General features: G+C 49.0%; 1 protein-coding gene and 1 long non-coding RNA gene across 3 annotated transcripts; both read left to right on the top strand.

Moving 5' to 3' along the window:
* Positions 1 to 11,993: 11,993 nt before the first annotated feature.
* LOC123108051 (endo-1,4-beta-xylanase 3-like) lies at positions 11,994 to 14,114 on the top strand. The gene is made up of 3 exons (XM_044529913.1): positions 11,994 to 12,123; positions 12,253 to 12,762; positions 12,854 to 14,114. The coding sequence occupies exons 1-3, from the start codon at positions 12,109 to 12,111 to the stop codon at positions 13,970 to 13,972; spliced, it is 1,644 nt and encodes a 547-aa protein (XP_044385848.1). The 5' UTR covers positions 11,994 to 12,108; the 3' UTR covers positions 13,973 to 14,114.
* Positions 14,115 to 16,050: 1,936 nt separating this feature from the next.
* On the top strand, positions 16,051 to 20,534 carry LOC123108050 (uncharacterized). 2 transcript variants are annotated; one of them, XR_006451829.1, is made up of 6 exons: positions 16,051 to 16,853; positions 17,914 to 18,014; positions 18,364 to 19,468; positions 19,717 to 19,854; positions 20,051 to 20,198; positions 20,296 to 20,534. It is a non-coding gene; the product is annotated as an uncharacterized lncRNA (long non-coding RNA). The 2 variants fall into 2 exon arrangements; XR_006451828.1 differs by having other exon boundaries at positions 18,364 to 19,854.
* Positions 20,535 to 20,541: the final 7 nt, after the last annotated feature.

The raw sequence follows: 20,541 nt of genomic DNA, 5'->3' as shown, positions 1-20,541 counted from the left end.
AGCCTATGGTATGATTGTTGATGTGTATGTTGTCCTACGGACTAAAACCCTCCGGTTTATATAGACACCAGATAGGGTTAGGGTTACATAGAATCGGTTACAATGGTAGGAGATCTTCATATCCGTATCGCCAAGCTTGCCTTCCACGCTAAGGAAAGTCCCTTCCGGACACGGGACAGAGTCTTCAATCTTGTATCTTCATAGCCCAGGAGTCCAGCTGAAGGTATAGTCCGGCTATCCAAACACCCCCTAATCCAGGACTCCCTCACAAGGTTTCCTCTTTCCTGGATTTTACTACTATATCATCTACATAAGCATGAACATTACGCCCAATCTGATTGTGAAGGCAATTCTGCATACACCGTTGATAATTTGCCCGGGCACTCTTGAGCCCGAAGGGCATAGATACATAGTAGAAGGCTCCAAACGGAGTGATGAAAGCTGTCTTCTCCTGGTCCTTGACTGCCATCTTGATTTGATGATAACCTGAATAAGCATCCAGAAAACTCAAACATGGGCAACCCATCGTAGCATCAATGATCTGATCAATACGGGGAAGAGCAAAAGGGTCAGCTGGACAAGCCTTATTTAAATCGGTGTGATCCACACACATACACCAGGTGCCGTTCTTTTTGAGTACAAGCACCGGGTTGGCTAACCACTCTGGGTGAAAGACTTCCACAATGAACCCGGCCGCCAAAAGCCGGGCCACCTCTTCTCCAATGGCCTTGCGCCTTTCCTCGTTGAATCGTCGGAGAAATTGCCTGACCGGCTTAAACTTTAGATCAATATTGAGAGTGTGCTTAGAGAGTTCTCTCGGGACACCCGGCATGTCAGAATGTTTCCATGCAAAGATGTCCCGGTTCTCACGGAAGAACTCCATGAGTGCACTTTCCTATTTTGGATCCAAGTTGGCACTGATGATGAACGGCTTCGATGAATCACCGGGCACAAAATCAACCATCTTGGTGTCATCAGCTGACTTAAATTTCAACACCGGTTCATGCTCCATTGTTGGCTTCTTTAAGGACGTCATGTCCGCCGGGTCAACATTATCATTATAAAACTTTAGCTCCTCTGTTGCACAAACAGACTCGGCATATGCAGCATCTCCCTGTTCACACTCCAGGGCTATTTTCCGGCCTCCATGTACTGTAATGGTGCCCTTGTAACCCGACATCTTGAGCTACAGATACACATAACATAGCTGAGCCATGAACTTGGCGTAAGCCGGCCGTCCAAACAAAGCATGATATGGGCTTTTGATCTTAACCACCTCAAAGGTTAATTTCTCCGCTCTGGAATCATATTCATCTCCAAAGGCTACTTCTAGTTCAATCTTGCCAACTGGGTATGTCGACTTGCCGGGCACCACACCATGAAAAACAGTGTTGGATTGCTTAAGACTCTTATCAGTCAACCCCATCCGGCGAAACGTCTCATAATAGAGGATGTTGATGCTACTGCCTCCGTCCATGAGCACTTTAGTGAATTTGTATCCACCAACCTAAGGCGCAACTACCAAGGCCAAGTGACTCGGATTGTCGATCCGGGGAGGATGATCCTCTCTGCACCACACAATAGGCTGTTCTGACCATCGTAAGTAACGCGGAATCGCCGGCTCAACGACATTGACAGCCCTTTTGTGAAGCTTTTGGTCCCTCTTGCACAAGCTAGTGGTAAATACATGATATTGTCCATTATTCAACTGTTTTGGGTTGCTCTAATATCCGGATTGCTGCTGATTACCTTGGTCGGGCTGTGGATTATAACCTCCTTGGTTACCCGTATGCCCCTGACCTTGAAAACCGCCTCCACCTGAACCAGCGCCCGAGCCATGAAAGCCGCCTCCACCTGAACCGCCGCCAGGGCCATGACTTCCATCAAACGCATTTGAATTCTTGAATGCCTTCATGATTGTACAGTCCTTCCACAAATGGGTGACTGGCTTCTCCCGGGTGTCGTGTCTTGGACAAGGTTCATTCAACGGTTGCTCAAGGGTGGGACCTGACCTGCCCAACCGAGGGGGTTGCCTACCCTTGCGCCATTGATTGTTGCCCTGCGCATTGGTGTTAGCCACAAATTCATCAGCCTTACGTTTGTTACCTCCTTGATTTTTCAGGTTATGCTGGTGACCCTTATCGTTGCCGTTCTTCTTTCCCTTCCCTGTCTTTTCTTCATGAGACACAGGGTCCTTGGTACTATCAGAATCGGCATACTTGACGAGAGCCGCCATCAACTGGCCCATGTCATGGCAGTCACGTTTAAGCCGCCCCAGCTTCTACTTCAGAGGTTCAGGTTCAAAACGGCAATTTTTCTCCAACATTAAGACTGCCGAACCGGCATCCATCTTATCATATGAATGAATTATCTCCTTGACCCGGCGCACCCAATGGGTTGTGGACTCACCTTCCTCTTGTTTACAATTAGTCAAGTCCACGATTGACATAGGTTGTTTGCATGTGTCCTTGAAGTTCTAAATGAACCAGGCCTTTAACTCCGCCCATGAGCCAATGGAATTGGGGGGCAACCCTTTTAGCCAAGTACGAGCCGTTCCATCCAACATCATGGTGAAATATTTAGCCATTGCCGCGTCGCTGACCTCCAACAGCTCCATGGCCATCTCATAACTCCCAATCGAGGCCCCAGGCTGCAAATCGGCCGTGTAATTAGGCACCTTACGAGGCCCCTTGAAATCCTTTGGCAAACGCTCATTACGTATGGCCAGAACCAGGCAAGAAACACCTCCAGTTCTTGTGGCCACTCCTGCCTCAACCGAGGTTGCTGGATAAGCCGGAAACGTCTGATGAGCCGCTTGTTCTGCCGCCAGTTGAACCGCTCGCTCAGCCTCTTGTCGGATCCTCTCCTGATCCGCCAAGTTAAGGGCTCCAGCCTGTCCCGGCTCATGCCTGTGCGGCCGGTTCCGGCGTTGAACATTGCTTGACATGTCAGCTGAATCCATACACCTACTGTAGCTTGGGCTCCGGCTCGGGCGAGGGGTTGAATGGATCCTGTCTCGACTGTAAGAGTACGCATCCTGCTGCGCCAGAGTTGTTTGAAGAAGTTCTCACACCCTTCGTGTTTCGATCGATGCCGGAGAGTCGCCCTCCATCGGGAGAGCCGCCAAACGAGCTGAAGATGCAATGAGATTTTCCAAGGGATTGGAGAAGTGACCCGGTGGTGTTGGTACATAATGAGGCAGAGTGGTATGTATACGAGGTGGTTCCATGGCGCGCGGCTGAACCGGTGCCCCGGGTGTCGTGATCTGATTTGTCTCTGGAGGGTTACTTGTCCCGGCCCTGGGCGTATGAAAAAGGTTCCTAGGATCGAGCGTCAGAGGTAGACATGACTGAGTTTTCTGATGCCTTCTTCTCATGACCTCGTTTGACGCGTTCAGATCCACCGAGAGCTGGAAAGTCTCTGCTTGAAGCTGTTGAGCACGAACGTCCAAAGCCGCCCGCTCCACGGCCATCCTAACCTCTTCTGCTGCTAAATTTTCTTTAGCTTGTACAATCTCCTCATGTACGCATGCCACCTCTGTGTCATGCTGAGCTTGATCCGCCAGCTCTACCACGGCAGTTAACAGGGTCGTCAGTTTATCCATGATGTCCATCAGAATCTGAGCTGGGGGGCGCGCGGGGTCTCCTGACCCGGCTGCAGTCGACCCGGTGGTTGTTGCTGCCACTGCTGTGGAGTTCTGCCCCGACTGTGTTCCTGCCATAAAGACTCCGGCCCAATCTGGTGGCTCAAGGGGGTCCGGAATACTGCTGCCATCGGAACAGCCCTCGAGCATGCCATCCTGCAGCTGATACAGAGTCCGTCTCTCCCGTTGATGATGTGGCGTCAGAACAGACGGTCGTCTCACCGCCATCCACCGATTCTTTAGAATATTCACTGTCATGGATGCAACCTATGAAGGCATGCTTCATGACAGATTGAACACGGGTCGACCTCGCGCGCTGAGCCGTTTCGATGAGGTCAGTGTGGACGTCCGGCTCAGGGCCCGACTCGCCGATCCGGCCGATGAAGACATGAATTCCGCCGAAGGGGACCCGGTACCCGTACTCAATTGAGCCGGCCTCCGGGCCCCAGCCTTCGTCGTCGATGTAGAGCTTGCTACGATGACTCTTGGTTATCCGGCCCACAGCGTATCCCTTGATCCCTTCGAAGTTGCCCTTCAAGAACTTAAATCCACCGTGCGCTGGCCCCACGGTGGGCGCCAACTGTCGTGGAATTGTCACGGTAGATGTCCTAGCAAAAGGACTTAGTCGTAGGGCCATCACAACTAGAAAGCTTAAAGGGGTTAATCGGGACAAAGGACACGAGAGGTTTTATACTAGTTCGGCCCCTTACGATGAAGGTAAAAGCCTACGTCTAGTTTTGTTGATATTGTTGGGGTTTCGATCGCCAAGAGGCTAGTTCGCCGGCTTGGTTATCGATCTCTTGTTTCTTGCCCCAAGCCGCCACCGGGTCGTCCCCTTATATACACGGGTTGACGCTTGGTGGCCTACAGGGTCCCTGCCGGCTCATAAATCACGTCTAGCTCGGTGACTTCTTTACATGCCTTTCTTTACAAGTCTTTCCTTACATACGGCGGTTTACAATATTGGGCCTTAAACCACCTCAAGGCCTTTACGCCTTCTATAAGATTTAACAGACTATCGCCTTGAGTGTTTACTGGGCTTCCTTTGTGACCCGCCATTGGGTCTTGACCCGGCCCCTCCTGGGCGGGTCATAACTGATAGCCATATCCCGAACAGGTCTGTTTTTATCTTTAGCACAAAGTTTTGCAATTCTAGCAGTCTCATCAAGGAAATGAATAACATGCCCATCAATATTATCAGACAAGAGATCTTTAACAATAGCAATATCAGGTTCAACTTTAATTTGCTCATGAGGTGTATAAGTTTTAGTATTGCTTTTACGAACCACAGTTGAAGCTTTAGCATGATCCTTTATCCTAATAGGAAAATGTGGTTTCTCAACGTAAGAAGTAGGAACAATAGGATCATTATAAGTGACAATCTTTTCTTCAACTTTAATAGGTGCGGCTACTTTTACTTCTATGGGAGGATGATATTTAAACCACTTCTCCTTGCGGAGATCAACATAAGTAGCAAAAGATTCATAGAAAGAAGCTACTATCTCAGAGTCAAGTCCATATTTAGTGCTAAATTTACGGAAAACATTGGTATCCATAAAAGATTTAACACAATCAAACCTAGGTGTCATACCTGACTCCTTACCTTTGTCGAGGTCCCAATCTTCAGAGTTGCGTTTAATTCTTCCCAATAAATCCCATTTGAATTCAATAGTCTTCATCATAAAAGAGCCAGCACAAGAAGTATCAAGCATGGTGTGATTGCTATCAAAAAGCCGAGCATAAAAATTTTGAATAATCATTTCTCTTGAGAGCTCATGATTGGGGCATGAATATAACATTGATTTAAGCCTCCCCCAAACTTGAGCGATGCTTTCTCCTTCGCGAGGCCAAAAATTATATATATAATTGCGATCATGATGAACAAGATGCATAGGATAAAACTTCTAATGAAATTTCAATTTCAATCATTTGTAATTCCAAGACCCCATATCATCACATAGCCTATACCATGTCGGTGCATCTCCCTTCAAAGATAAAGGGAAGACCTTCTTCTTAACAACATCTCCGGGTACACCTGCAAGCTTAAATAATCCACAAACTTCATCCACATATATCAGATGCTCATCATGATGCTTTGTTCCATCTCCTAAAAAATGATTAGCTAGCAGTTTTTCTATCATACCTAAAGGAACTTCAAAGCAGACATTTTCATTTTCAGTAGGTTCAATAGGTTGAGGAGCAACTCTTTGCTCTACTGGTCGGGGTGAACATACCCCGAACAAGCCCCACAGAGGATTACTTTCCATAGTAACAAGTGACAGTAAATTTCAGCACACTATATAAATTATTCCTTACCAAATTCCACCTACCAAAGGCGCTTCACTCCCCGGCAACGGCGCCAGAAAAGAGTCTTGATGACCCACAAGTATAGGGGATCTATCATAGTCCTTTCGATAAGTAAGAGTGTTGGACCCAACGAGGAGCAGAAGGAAATGATAAGCGGTTTCCAGCAAGGTATTCTCTGCAAGTACTGAAATAAGTGATAGCAGATAGTTTTGTGATAGGATAATTTGTAACGAGCAACAAGTAAAAAAAGTAAATAAAGTGCAGCAAGGTGGCCCAATCCTTTTTGTAGCAAAGGACAAGCCTGGGCAAACTCCTATATAGAGAAAAGCGCTCCTGAGGACACATGGGAATATCATCAAGCTAGTTTTCATCACGCTCATATGATTCGCGTTCGGTACTTTGATAATTTGGTATGTGGGTGGACCGATGCTTGGGTGTTGTCCTTACTTGGACAAGCATCGCACTTATGATTAACCTCTATTGCAAGCATCCGCAACTACAACAAAAGTATTAAGGTAAACCTAACCATAGGATGAAACATATGGATCCAAATCAGCCCCTTACGAAGCAACGCATAAACTAGGGTTTAAGCTTCTGTCACTCTAGCAACCCATCATCTAATTATTACTTCCCAATGCCTTCCTCTAGGCCCAAATAATGGTAAAGTGTCATGTAGTCGATGTTCACATAACACCACTAGAGGAGAGACAACATACATCTCATCAAAATATCGAACGAATACCAAATTCACATGACTACTAATAGCAAGACTTCTCCCATGTCCTCAGGAACAAACGTAACTACTCACAAAGCATAAACATGTTCATAATCAGAGGGGTATTAATATGCATATAGGATCTGAACATATGATCTTCCACCAATTAAACCAACTAGAATCAACTACAAGGAGTAATTAACACTACTAGCAACCTACTAGTACCAATCCCGGACTTGGAGACAAGAATTGGATACAAGAGATGAACTATGGTTTTGAGAGGAGATGGTGCTGATGAAGATGTTGATGGAGATTGCCCTCTCCCGATAAGAGGACCATTGGTGATGACGATGGCGATGATTTCCCCCTCTGGGAGGGAAGTTTCCCCGGCAGAACAGCTCCGCCAGAGCCCTAGATTGGTTCCGCCAAGGTTCCGCCTCGTGGCGGCGGAGTTTCGTCCGAGAAGATGGCTTCCTATTTTTTCCCATCGAGAGACTCCATATAGTAGAAGATGGCCACCGGAGGACCACCAAGGGGCCCATGAGGTAGGGGGCGCGCCCTGGGGGGTAGGGCGCGCCCCCACCCTCGTGGGCAGGGTGTGGCCCCCTGATGAATTTATTCCATTGAGTATTTTATATATATTCTGAAAACGTCTTCCGTGAAGTTTCAGGACTTTTGGAGCTGTGCAGAATAGGTCTATAATATTTGTTCCTTTTCCAGCCCAGAATCCCAGCTGTCGGCATTCTCCCTCTTTATATAAACCTTGTAAAATAAGAGAGAATAGGCATAAGTATTGTGACATAATGTGTAGTAATAGCCCATAATGCAATAAATATCGATATAAAAGCATGATGCAAAATGGACGTATCAAGCACTAAGACAATATGACCGAGGTGTAAAACTGTGGAGGGGGGCACCGCACACGGCTAAAGATCAAATTGTGTGTCTATGGGGTGCCCCCCTCCCCCGTATATAAAGGAGGGGAGGAGGAGAGCCGGCCACAAGGGGCGCACCCAAAGGGGGGAATCCTACTCCTAGTAGGAGTAGGTTTCCCCCTTTCCTAGTCCTAGTAGGAGAAGAAGGAGAAGGAGAGGAAGAAGAGAAGGAAAAGGGGGGCCACCCCCTAGCCCTAGTCCAATTCGGTTTGTGCTAGGGGGAGGCACGCGCCATACCTTGGCCTGCCTCCTCTCTTCCACCATTAGGCCCATGAGGCCCAATAACTTCCGTGGGAGGGGGGGTTCCGGTAACCCCGGTACTTCGAAACGACCCGAACCATTCTGGTGTCTGAATGTAGCCTTTCAATATATGAATATTTATGTCTCGACCATTTCGAGACTCCTCGTGATGTCTGTGATCTTATCCGGGACTCCGAACAACCTTCGGTACATCAAGTCACATAACTCATAATACATATCGTCATCGAACGCTAAGCATGCAGACCCTACCAGTTCGAGAACTATGTAGACATGATCGAGATACATCTCCGGTCAATAACCAATAGCAGAACCTGGATACTCATATTGGTTCCTACATATTCTATGAAGATCTTTATCGGTCAAACCGCACAGCAACATACGTTGTTCCCTTTGTCATCGGTATGTTACTTGCCCGAGATTCGATCGTTGGTATCATCATACCTAGTTCAATCTCGTCACCGGCAAGTCTCTTTACTCGTTCCATAATGAATCATCCCGCAACTAACTCATTAGTCACATTGCTTGCAAGGATTATAGTGATGTGCATTACCGAGAGGGCCCAGAGATACCTCTCCGACAATCGGAGTGACAAATCCTAATCTCGATCTATGCCAACTCAACAAACACCATCGGAGACACCTGCAGAGCATCTTTATAATCACCCAGTTACGTTGTGATGTTTGATAGCACACTAAGTGTTCCTCCGGTATTTGGGAGTTGCATAATCTCATAGTCATAGGAACATGTATAAGTCATGAAAGAAACAATAGCAATAAACTAAACGATCATAGTGCTAAGCTAACGGATGGGTCTAGTCCATCACATCATTCTCTAATGATGTGATCCCGTTCATCAAATGACAACACATGTCCATGGCTAGGAAACTTAACCATCTTTGATTAACGAGCTAGTCAAGTAGAGGCATACTAGGGACACTCTGTTTGTCTATGTATTCACACATGTACTAAGTTTCCGGTTAATACAATTCTAGCATGAATAATAAACATTTATCATGATATAAGGAAATATAAATAACAACTTTATTATTGCCTCTAGGGCATATTTCCTTCAGTTGTTGCATGGGCGAAGCCGATGACGAGGACGGTCGGCGAGTGGCTGGGACCGGCGACTAGGATGGCCGGCGAGGACGACCGGCAAGGACGTCCGGCGAGGGCAGTGACCAGAGATGAGGACCCAGGTGAAAGGCGCCTACGGGAGAACGCGTGCGGCCCGGGAGGACGAAAGGGACGATGAGATCGATGCAGATGGATTTCCTCGTACGGGTGCTGCGTTGACCAAGACGAAGTGCATCGGACGGTTCCCAACAAACAAATCAGACGGCTGTGGGCTGTTGGGCCGGTGCGCCGGCGCAGATTACCTCCCTACAAATAACGTCTGGTGTGAGAAGAGTAGTGGACTCTTTTGACTCCAAAGCAGTCGCGAACTAGTGTCTTTTTTTTCTTGACCTGCGAACTAATAGTGTCTTGGTTGCTGTTACCCTTTCCCGTATAAACTGTGGAATAAGCAATAGAACTGAGACCAATACTTAGAGCATCTACAACTGGGTGCCTGAAACGCCTGGGCGGGCGGACCGGTCATTGACCATTCAAAAAACTGACCCACTTAAAGCATCTCCAACAGTGGCTATAAAAAAACGCGCGCGGTAAAAATGAGTTTTAGCACGCGCAGGGCGGTTTCGATGAGAGGGACGTTGATGTGGTCGCTCTCTGCATCGATTGCTTCGTCGGCGGCTTGATTGGGCTGGCAGTAGCGGCAGTAGCTCGCGGAGCGACACGCCATCCCCCTTCGCTCGTGGCCGCAGTGCGGGCGACATTGTCATCATCCATGACTACTACATCCATAGCGCATTTTTTGTGCCTCTGGCTTTGTGTGGCATCACCATACATGACGACTACATCATCGACCACGACTACCTCGATCACGACTACATCATGATTGGCTACCTCGACCTCGACATACAGGGCTACGTCTATAGCTACTCATCGGCAACAATTCCAGTCAACGACGTTTGGGCTGTCACTAGCGTCCATGCCACTCTCACTTTGACTGCAGGAGGGAACAGAGGAGAGACAAGGAAGGCACTAGAATGGGGCGCAACCACCGCCCTAGGTGCCGATCTATCAACCATTAGAGACGCAGTTGATGATGGAGCGATGGATAAGACGACGGAAGCGCATGACTTCAAATTCAGTCGCAATCATCGGCTTCACTCCCACTCTGACTAAGGGGGATGTTAGAATTATATACATGTAATTAGAGATTAGGAGCTATAGAGATAGAATTAGTTTAAGCATATCATGTCTTATACTCGAAGTCTCTCCCCTCATGATGTACTCTATATATACCCCATGAGGGTCAGATCAATACAACACCGAAATAGTCAGCCATCCTACAATTTCTCCAGCGACTTGGGGGATGCTGGCGTGGTGGTGCTCACGATTGGTGGTGGATCGAGGAAAACCATGGTGGATTGAGGTGACGCAGTGGCCTGCAACCATGATATTGGAGGCTGGCGCGCGGTGGTGTGTTCTATGGGTCGCGCGCTATTGTGGCTCGACAATGACGGGGCAAGATGTTGTGCCTTTGGGTTTGGCAAGATGTTGTGTCGTTGGGTTCGGTGATCTCCAGGTGAAAGCCTATCACCAACTTTGAAAATGCCGGCGACGATGTTATTACCCTCCTTAGAGCCATTGTTATTGAGCCCTCTCATCTCCCTTTGTCACTTGGATCCACTGTTTTCTAGCAGAAAACCCAAATTCAGCTTTGGTGGAGCATGCGTCGATGGTGTACCCATCGCTCCTCCCTTGAGGGCGTCACGTTGGAGGTCCGGTCCTCTTTAAAAGTTAGTGGAGCGTGTTGTTCTTCAGTGTTGTTGATGGCTTGATGGATGCGAGGCCTCAGGGCGATGTGGTGTGTTGTAGTTTGTAAGCCGGAGTGGTGACTCTGTGTCATGAAGCAAGATGTTGTCTCGGTCCGCTTCGGGTGACGGAGTCCTCGCCTCATTTGAGACACGGCCGTGGGACTGGTGTGCTTGTGATTCGTTTGTATCGGTTTTCGACCAATTTTTATTATTAACCGATCAATAATCTTCTTCCAAATTAAAAAAAGGCCGAGCTAAGTTACTATCGCTTGCTTAAAAAAAGTAGAAAAAGAAAAAGAAAGTACATGGATTGGTGGGCAGTGGCAGAGACAGGGGGTGCCAGCACGGGCCCTGGCCCCCCCTAACAACATGAATTTACTACTAAATTATTGGTGATTAGTGCTGAATTAGAATTTTTTTTACTACTAAACATCTATTTTCCTATGGATTGGCCCTCCCCAGTCTATTTCAGTGGCACTTGGCTCCCCTAATCAAAATTTTCTGCCTCCGCCACTGTTGGTGGGTGTAGCAACTCGATCTGTGCACAGGAAGTGTACTATGGATTCGGTAGGTCGGCATATATTGTGTTTCTGTGTTGTTCCACTCGATCGGAGCAGATCACGCCTTCCAAAATGGACAGTCTTCTATGTGCACGGCGCGTTGCTTGCTTGCGCCGCAACGGACGATTCTACTCTTCATCGCGACGAAAATATGAATTGATCGATCGCTCGCGCGCGCGTGCGTGCATGCTTGTGGCCGTTGCTTAACGTGATTAATTAGACCGGTCGATCGAGCAGGCAAGATTCGGGCACAATCGTCGTGTCCATACTCTAGCACAGACCGGTTACACGCTTTTAGCCGTTTTTTGTCCCGTGAAGCCATGCATTCCAACGCTCTACGCTTCAACAAATCACGAATTAGTTACACCGTCGATCGTAACCGGCCGGCCGCCGACATATATGCAAGTGAAATATACGGTGGCGAGGGCGGCCTTTGGCTAGCTACCTTTCGTGTTGTGCAATCTTCAGTGTCACTCAAGAGCAGCAGCATACCAGAGAAAGAGAGAGAGAGAGAGAGAGACTCAAGAGCAGCAGCATACACAGAGCGTTCGTTGCTTCCGGTTTGTGCCTGGTTCGTTGCTACTCTTCACCGTTACTCTTTAGATTGTGATTGTGATACGACTCAACTGTGTCTGTCTGTATCCATCTCGAGACATCGACGGCCGCCGCCAAAATTTCCCTTTAAATACCGCAGCCACTGGAAAGAGCTGCAGTGCAGAGTGCAGACCACAACAGAAAGAGCTACCTAGCTAGCTCTGCTTGTTTCGCTCTTCAGAACTCTCGGTCAGTCGGCTCGCGTAAGATAGATGGCAGGCAGACAGGTATGTGCTCCTACTTTGCTAGCGGAAGCCTGGTAGCACATGATCGCTCGAGTATATATTACTGTACATACGATGAGTTCATGAGTCTAGCTCATTCATTTGCATGGTACACATGTGTGCTTGTTTCAGGACGTGAACGTGGACGATAGCCTCGCCGGCATGACGACGCTGTCCGTGCACAATGAGGAGCAGACGGCAATGCTCCCCGTCAGCGTGGATGGCAGCAAGCCCAGCGGCCGGTACGTCCTCGTGGCGGGCCGCGCCCATGAGAAGGATGGCCTGCGGCAGACTATCACGACGGGCGTCGTGAAGCCTGGGGTCACGTACCGCGTGGCCGGGTGGATCAGCCTGGGCGCAGGCGCGGCGTGGGGGACGAGCCACCCGGTGCGCGTCAACCTTGGTGTCACTACGGACGATGATGAGAATGAGAGCCTGCAGGTGGAGTGTGGCGCGGTCTGCGCCGTGGCTGGCGGGTGGACGGAGATCATGGGCGCCTTCCGCCTCAGGACGGAGCCGCGCAGCGCCGCGGTTTACGTCCACGGCGCCCCCGCCGGCGTCGACATCAAGGTCATGGATGTCCGCGTCTTCCCGGTGGATCACAAGGCGCGCTTCAGGCAGCTCAAGGACAAGACTGACAAGGTGAGCATGCATCCACGTAACCACCTGCATGCATGCATACTTTTTTTTTTGGCATGGACGTGCATGCATCATACGAGCTCCGTTGATGCAGGCGCGCAAGAGGGACGTGATTCTGAAGCTGGGAAGGCAGACCGGAGCGGCGGCGTCCGTGCGCGTGGTGCAGTTGGACAACGCCTTCCCCTTCGGGTCATGCATCAACACGTCCGTCATCCAGAAGCCGGCCTTCCTCGACTTCTTCACCAACCACTTCGACTGGGCCGTCTTCGAGAACGAGCTCAAGTGGTACCACACCGAGGCGCAGCAGGGCCAGCTCAACTACGCCGACGCCGACGCGCTCCTCGCCTTCTGCGACCGCCTCGGCAAGAGCGTCCGCGGCCACTGCGTCTTCTGGTCCGTCGACGGCGACGTGCAGCAGTGGGTCAAGAACCTCGACAAGGACCAGCTCAGGTCCGCCGTCCAGAGCCGCCTCGAAGGCCTGGTGTCCCGCTACGCCGGCAAGTTCCCGCACTACGACGTCAACAACGAGATGCTGCACGGCCAATTCTTCCGGGACCGCCTCGGCGACGACCACGTGCCGGCGTTCATGTTCAAGGAGGTGGCGCGGCTGGACCCGGAGCCCGCGCTCTTCGTCAACGACTTCAACGTGGAGTGCGGCAACGACCCCAACGCGACCCCCGACAAGTACGCCGAGCAGGTCGCATGGCTGCAGAGCTGCGGCGCGGTGGTGCGCGGCATCGGACTGCAGGGCCACGTGAGCAACCCGATCGGTGAGGTCATCTGCGCCGCGCTCGACAGGCTCGCCACCACCGGCGTGCCCATCTGGTTCACGGAGCTGGACGTGTCCGAGCCCGACGTGAGCCTCCGCGCCAAGGACCTGGAGGTGGTGCTCCGGGAGGCATACGCGCACCCAGCGGTGGAGGGCGTCGTGTTCTGGGGGTTCATGCAGGGCACGATGTGGCGGCAGGACGCCTGGCTCGTCGACGCCGACGGCACCGTCAACGAAGCTGGCCAGATGTTCCTGAACCTCCAGAGGGAATGGAAGACGGACGTGCGAGGGAGCGCCGACGGCGATGGGAACTTCATGTTCAGGGGCTTCCACGGCAGATACTTCGTCGAGGTCACCACGGCGACGGGGTGTCGGATGCTCAAGACCTTCACGGTGGAGAAAGGGGACAGCACAACTCTCATGGTGGATTTGGGCGATGCCTGAGTGCCTGATGGTGGATCTATCTACACTTTTATACAAGTATATATAGAATAGATACTTACCCATCTGATTACATTTATGTTACATCGGTCATACGCTGATGTGATTAACATGTTAAGGAATAAAGTGCTCTATATTTACTGTATGAAACGATGAAAAAATAATATTTACTGTACGAAAATTATGTGGGTACGACTTTCTTTTCTTGAATACGCAAAGCTGCGTGTCTTTAAGAAGTAGAAATGAGTACAATTGAGGTACGACGCTTGAAACAACCACAAGATGGGGTAAACAACATGATGCCAAGAACAAAGAGGAATGAGATGCTTGGCCCAAACAAAAGCCACACCATAGCACAAAACTACCCTAGCAAAGAAAACGCCCTGAACCGAAGTGGTGTCCCAAATCTCAAAATTCATCACAGGGCACAACACGAGAAACAAAGACGACGCCTTCATGAAGGTAAAGAACGTCATGACGTTGCCGCCATCCGATCCGTGAAACCAGACCTGGGGTTTTTCCGGCACTTGAAGAGGGGCACGAAGAAAGGCCATGGCAACGTCTCCAGGATGGGGATGGCACCCGCTAGTGTAGCCGCTGCTAGCATCAGCAAGTCAAGCAGGGATTTCTTCCTGGCCTATGTCCGAACAATCCCAAAGCCGCCGGACAAGATCCATTGACGGGAATAGGTCGGAAGGTGGGGTCGCCACGTCATAAGGAGAGCTATGCCCGCCGCCGAGGGATGGCAACGAGGACCGCCGGGTGCACGAGCATTGGACCCGGCGGAGGAGAGGTGAAGCAAGGGGTGGCAGTCGTGGTCAGAGAGGCGACGACAAGGTGTAGAGAGCCCACACACGAGATGCGAGGGTTGTCGAAGCGTCAGCGACACATGTCTGGACTGAGGATGCCAGAGTCGCCAAGATGCCGGCGAGCCAAGAAACCGAAAAGGACGCAACGTTTTGAGCACCGGGGCTGAAGCTGCTACGGGAGAATGCTAGTGAGGCATGGACGCAGGAGAACATAGGCCCACGCCCATCGGTATCGAAGCAGACACGTTAGCATCCACCATGTGCACGACACCACGCTGCCAAAGACCGCAAGATCTACACTACAACCTAGCATAAGGATGCACGCCCAAATCGGGCCCACCTGCAGCACCATCACGCAGACTAGCCACCGGCACACCAAAGCAGCAGCCAGGGCTCACAGCATCGGCTAGCACCGGGCGGATGAGCGGCAAGAGGCGCCGACGCACGCGGGAGCACTCCGTCGTGGCCCCCAAGTATAGGACCGCCGCCCGAAATCACGCATGTCGCCACGAGTGAATGAGGAGGGAGGCACTACTGTGGAAGGAAGGGCAAGAGGAGGGAGGCGCTACCGCGGAAGGAATAGCTAGAGATGGCACTGCGGCCGACCAGGAGGAACGTCGGAAGACCTGGATTGGAGCTCGCCCCGCACCCAAGGCTCCCACACCGCGACGCCATTAGAAGGCAGGAGCGTCCCGCAGCCACCTTCCCTGGGCATGCGCGGGCTTCGCCGGCATCCCCTTCAGCGGCGGCGACGCGAGAGAGGCGTCTTGGAGCAGCGGCGACACGGCTTTGGGCCCCCCCATGTCGCCTGGGGTGGGCGGCACGGGGGTCGGGGTGTCTCCACCCGTTCACTTGTTCGGTATGACTTTTTTTTTGTCCGAAACTTGTACGTCTAGACACATGATATATGTTGTATGCTATGGCCGAGAAACTGTTTTTTGTCGCTAATCGTACCTGCGTCGGATGAAGTTTCATCGTACATATAGCATTGTTGTTCTATTTATATGCATCAACCAATGCATCCAAGTCCATCCAAAAAAAGACGATGCATCAAGAGGGTGTCTCCTTTAATCGACGCATCACGTGTACAAGTCCAATGACCTTTATAACCTGATGCATCTCTACTCCTAACGTCTCAGTTGGTAGGCTGCGTTTCGGCTTTATTTTTGTCCCACAATTTTCGTCCGGTTTCTTTTCGCTGGTTTTTTTTGCCGGTTTTTTTGTCCCCTCCCCCCACCCCACCCCACGCACGAACCGCTCCCCTCCCTCTCCTCACGCGAGCGGATCCTCTCTCTGGTACCCTCGCACGCGCTAGGGTTCCTGCGCCGCCGCGAGCTCGTCGACCAGCCCAACGTCCTGCTACTCCGCGCCTCGTTTCCCTCGTCACTCGCCTTCGGACTCCTCGCTAGCCTCAGGCGATCCATCGCTTGTCTGCAAGCCAAGCCGCTGCCTCTCCGCCGAGAAAGAGGGCTCCCGATCTCCGCCGTGGTCGACCAACAGCTCATCTCGCCTGCTCTGTCGCCTCGTCACGCGTGCTGTCTGCTCCGCTGCCTCGCCGCCTGCTCCGTCGCCTTGCCACGCGCCGGCCGCCTTCTCCCCCTCGTCTCGCTGATTCTCTCCGTCCGCACTAGGAGATCAAGAGGGAAGGGATCCCCTTTTCTGCAAAGCTCGTGCCTTGCCGGCTTCGACGGCGGCGCTCGATGACCCGCTCCTCGTCCTCGAGCACCTCCTCCAGACCTCGAGCTCCGGCGGCGGCGGCGTGGGAAAGACGACCAGGGCATGGGGAACACAAAGACTTGCTCCACACACATGCCACTGCCACGTGCTTGTCTTGCTCCTTGAGTTGGCGGGCTGATGATGGAGGATCTACACTCTTCGCTGCACTGGCGCCGTCGCTGCCGCTTCTGCTTCTGCTCCCCGCTCGCCCACGGCGAAGGCTGTCTTCTGAATTTACAGGTGATGTCTGTCTGTTGAAGCAAGCAGGTGAGCTGATTTTGTGCAGAGATTGGTTTGTGCAGCGATTGGAGGAGGAATGGAGTATTGCATAGGATTGGATGTTGCTTCCATTGGTGCAGGTGAACATACAGTATACATTCAGTTAGCCTTGCACTTTGTATGCTTTCAGTATTGGTGAACATACAGTAGATAAACATACAATATAAATTCAGTATGAACAGTACTGGTGATAATTGAATTCAGATGGGAACATCCTCAGGCCCCTGTTCTTATTCTTATTCTGAAAATTTATTCTTTACACTTTATTCTTTGGTTACTTCAAGTGAGTAACTACAATAACTTCAAGTGGGTAACTCCATTTTCTGATTTCTTTTTACACATTAACCATGATATTTGTTCCTCTGTTCTGGTCATAATGATAATCTGATTACTGAACCCTTAATCATTCTCATAATCTGAATGCAACAAGAGCATCCAAAATCTGGAGCAAACAATGTTTGAAATTTTCCAAACTTCTGTTGAAAAGTTAACTGAATTTTTTGTATCAACATTGCAACATTTCAGCATGACAACTCAACTCAACTCAATTCAGTAAATTAAATGGCATATTGCAATATTTACAAATATTCAGTTAACTTCTATTAACATTCAGTTAACTGAAGAACATGTTTATCCAGACCAAGAACATTCAGTTAACTTCTTTGACATTGGAGGTGAACACATTCAGTTAACTTTTTTGCAACATTTATGCAGAATACATGATCAATTGCGTTTGAAATTAATGAACAAGCGCAATTTGCAGAAATTGGAGCCCGGGTTCTTCCTCTCACCGGCAGCAGCACGAGCAGGGGATTAGTGCTTGAAATTAGGGTCTTCTGAATGTTGTTTCCTTGTTGCTGAAGATAGGTGACTCTGAGGAATGTAGGTAGGCTGGCTATGTCGCCGAGGTTGAGAGGGAGAGCCCACCACCTTTTCTGATTAATGTTGTTTAGGTTTAGAGATGGTCCTAAATCCCTACCAAAAATCTAATGTTATCTCACCTAAAAGAAAAGCATCCTAATCTAATGTTATCTCTGATTTCTTTTGCAAATGTTACTGTTCGTAATTCCCGAGCTTGTGTAACGTCTTTGTTTTATTGTTGTCCATTGTGAGTATTCTTATGCATGATTGCTTCTTCAGACTGCAAATGTAGCTGGTGCACTCCGGGAGGCGAAGAATAAAATTGAGAAGAAGTTGGATGATCTTACTTTGTAAGACTTACTCTCGAAAGGAGAATGCGGGTATATTTTTCTCTGTCTTCAGTGCTTTTATGTTTATTGTGGTCCCTTTATTTTCGATGTGCTACCCTGCATGTCGTAGTTTGAGACAGTTCTACTTGTTCCTGCCAGTATAAGGACAAATACAATTTCGCCTACGAAACTTCCATTCTTTCCCTGTTCTGTTTGTGTAGATTTTCTTCTTATATAAGATACACATAATCTTTTTTTGTTACAAGCAAATTAGATTGGTCTTCTGTATGTTCAAATGTATCCATAATTTTTTCATTTTTATATGCACGTACCAATCTTGGTCTTCTGTATGCAGGGTACACTCCTGATGGCTGATGATGTTTCACAACCTCTTCTGCAGATTTTCAGAATACCGACGGAAATATTGCGTTGGAACGATCCCGGGTCAGCGGGGGCGGCCAAACTAGGTGGCAAATGCGGTGCACAAGTTGAGGAGCGAAGGTAAAGAGGAAAGGCCACAACAACCTGAGCAGCGGCGAGGGGATGGAGCAGCGGCTGCGCAGCTGCGTCGACCCGAGCAGTTGCGAGAGCGAATGAAGCTGCGGTTGCACAGACAAGCTTGTGGAGGTGTCAGTATGCATGCATGCGTCCCTGATTTGGAGCACGCCTCTGGCCTGGTAGGATTCTCGCTCTGCCCCGACCTCAAGGGTGTTCGTCTATCTGTGTCGTGCTCGGGACGATGCACTAATGCAGGTGTGGTTCTTCAGCTTTTCTTTGTCTTTTTGTTGGTATGTATATCTCCGAATCTTGTGAGCCGTGATTTTCATGCTGCCATGTATGCCATTGTGTCCTGTATAATGATTCTTCTTATTATTTTTGAATGGCATAATTATTCTTATTGAGGCACTGCCGCTGCCTATTTTGCTTATAGTAACATACTAATTAATACAGGGAGAGAGTACGATTTTTTAACACAATCTGCAGTACCCGTGAGCCTGCCCATAGGTAGATATGGATACATTTTGTAGCTTCCATTCTTGTTTTCTCTCATTGAAATTATGAATTTGGAAACTAATCATGGAGTGTCTAGATTGTCTGCTATATTACCAAGTGCGCTGAAGGAAAAGCTGCTGCCACCGTTGATGACCACTCTAGGTGATATAATTCATATTTGCTTTGTTGTTTCAGTAACTTCCTGTAGCATATTGGTTCCATCTTTTTTTTGCATCATGGTACATTATTCTCATCTTGATATATATAATTTGGTCAACTGAAGATTTGAGTGCAGGGTAGAATTCTTGGTTGATTTTAGAATTTCGTTGTTGATTACTTGGCCAACAGACTTCTATGAAATTCAAGGCGTCATTTAGTGTACTGTATGTCATATTTGTCTTATTTCTATACTCACAATATTTCGGCATCGTCTGAACAAATGATGCTAAATTGATATAATCATTTTGGATCAGTGTCATCTTCTCAATGCTGAACAGCCAAAATATATACAGGTGAGCAGTTCACCGCACATGCTCATATGTCATATTTATGTACTGTTTAACATGGCAAAAATTGGTCAAACGTTTAAATATTTCTACTGTTTAACACAGCCAAAGTATATACATAATGATCAGTCCTCCGCTGCACATTAGATCCAGCCTCCCTCCCTTGACACCATTCTTCTTACTTATTATTATTTCTTTTAAAAATATCTTTAGTTTTATTTTCTAGCTACTTCAATTCATTCGTATATGGTTAGTTCCATCGCACTACGAGGATGATCCATGGCTGGTCGCGGACGATCACCTGCGAGGACGATTCATGGCCGGTTGGGGATGGTCAGTTCCATCACACTGCGAGGAGATGATTCATGGCCGGTCGGGGATGGTCACCTGCGGTGAGCACGAGTACCTCCTCCATATCCTCCCTATACTAGCACCCTTGGCGATGAAAATGACAGCCAGGAGAATCCCTCCTTCACACCTCTTTTCCATCTCTATCAGATTGTCCTCTCCAGCAAGGTGTCTATGCATGAATCATATTTATGATTTCTTTGCATTTTTAACAATTAATATAGATTTTTGTACCCACAGCCCGAAGGCCAACCTTAATACTGGACCTCGAGAGGGGCATCTGGCCAACCATGCCGGAGGATGCAGAGGAGTTGTTTGGGAATGTTATCATCAAAGGACCCAAGAAGTAGCCCACCAAGGATGCATGGATCAACCACGCAAGTCCATTGTGAGTTTGATGCTTCTCATGTGTTCACTATGGTGCAATGAAGATCTGATGGGCAATGGTCTCATGACATTTCCTTTCTGAAAACTTAAATTTATAGCTTGCAATCCATCTGTGGCGAGGGTTTATGACAGACAAGCCAATAGATTTGGGGGTCCACTTCCCGCTGAAACAAATGTTCATTGCGGATAATACGAAGACGATGATTGGTACAATCAGGTGAATATATTAGAATTTTTATTCTTCTCTCTCCATGTCTATGTTTGTGCTTGATCAACTGTCCACTTAATGATTTTAGTTGTACAAAGTCCTAAGCTGGTCTCACTAGGTCGTACCCAGTGGCGGA

This window comes from Triticum aestivum, chromosome 5A, assembly GCF_018294505.1.
Source record: "Triticum aestivum cultivar Chinese Spring chromosome 5A, IWGSC CS RefSeq v2.1, whole genome shotgun sequence".
Taxonomy (NCBI): Eukaryota; Viridiplantae; Streptophyta; class Magnoliopsida; order Poales; family Poaceae; genus Triticum; species Triticum aestivum.
Note: the sequence above shows the minus strand (reverse complement) of the source record. Positions and strands in the feature narration are given on the sequence as shown.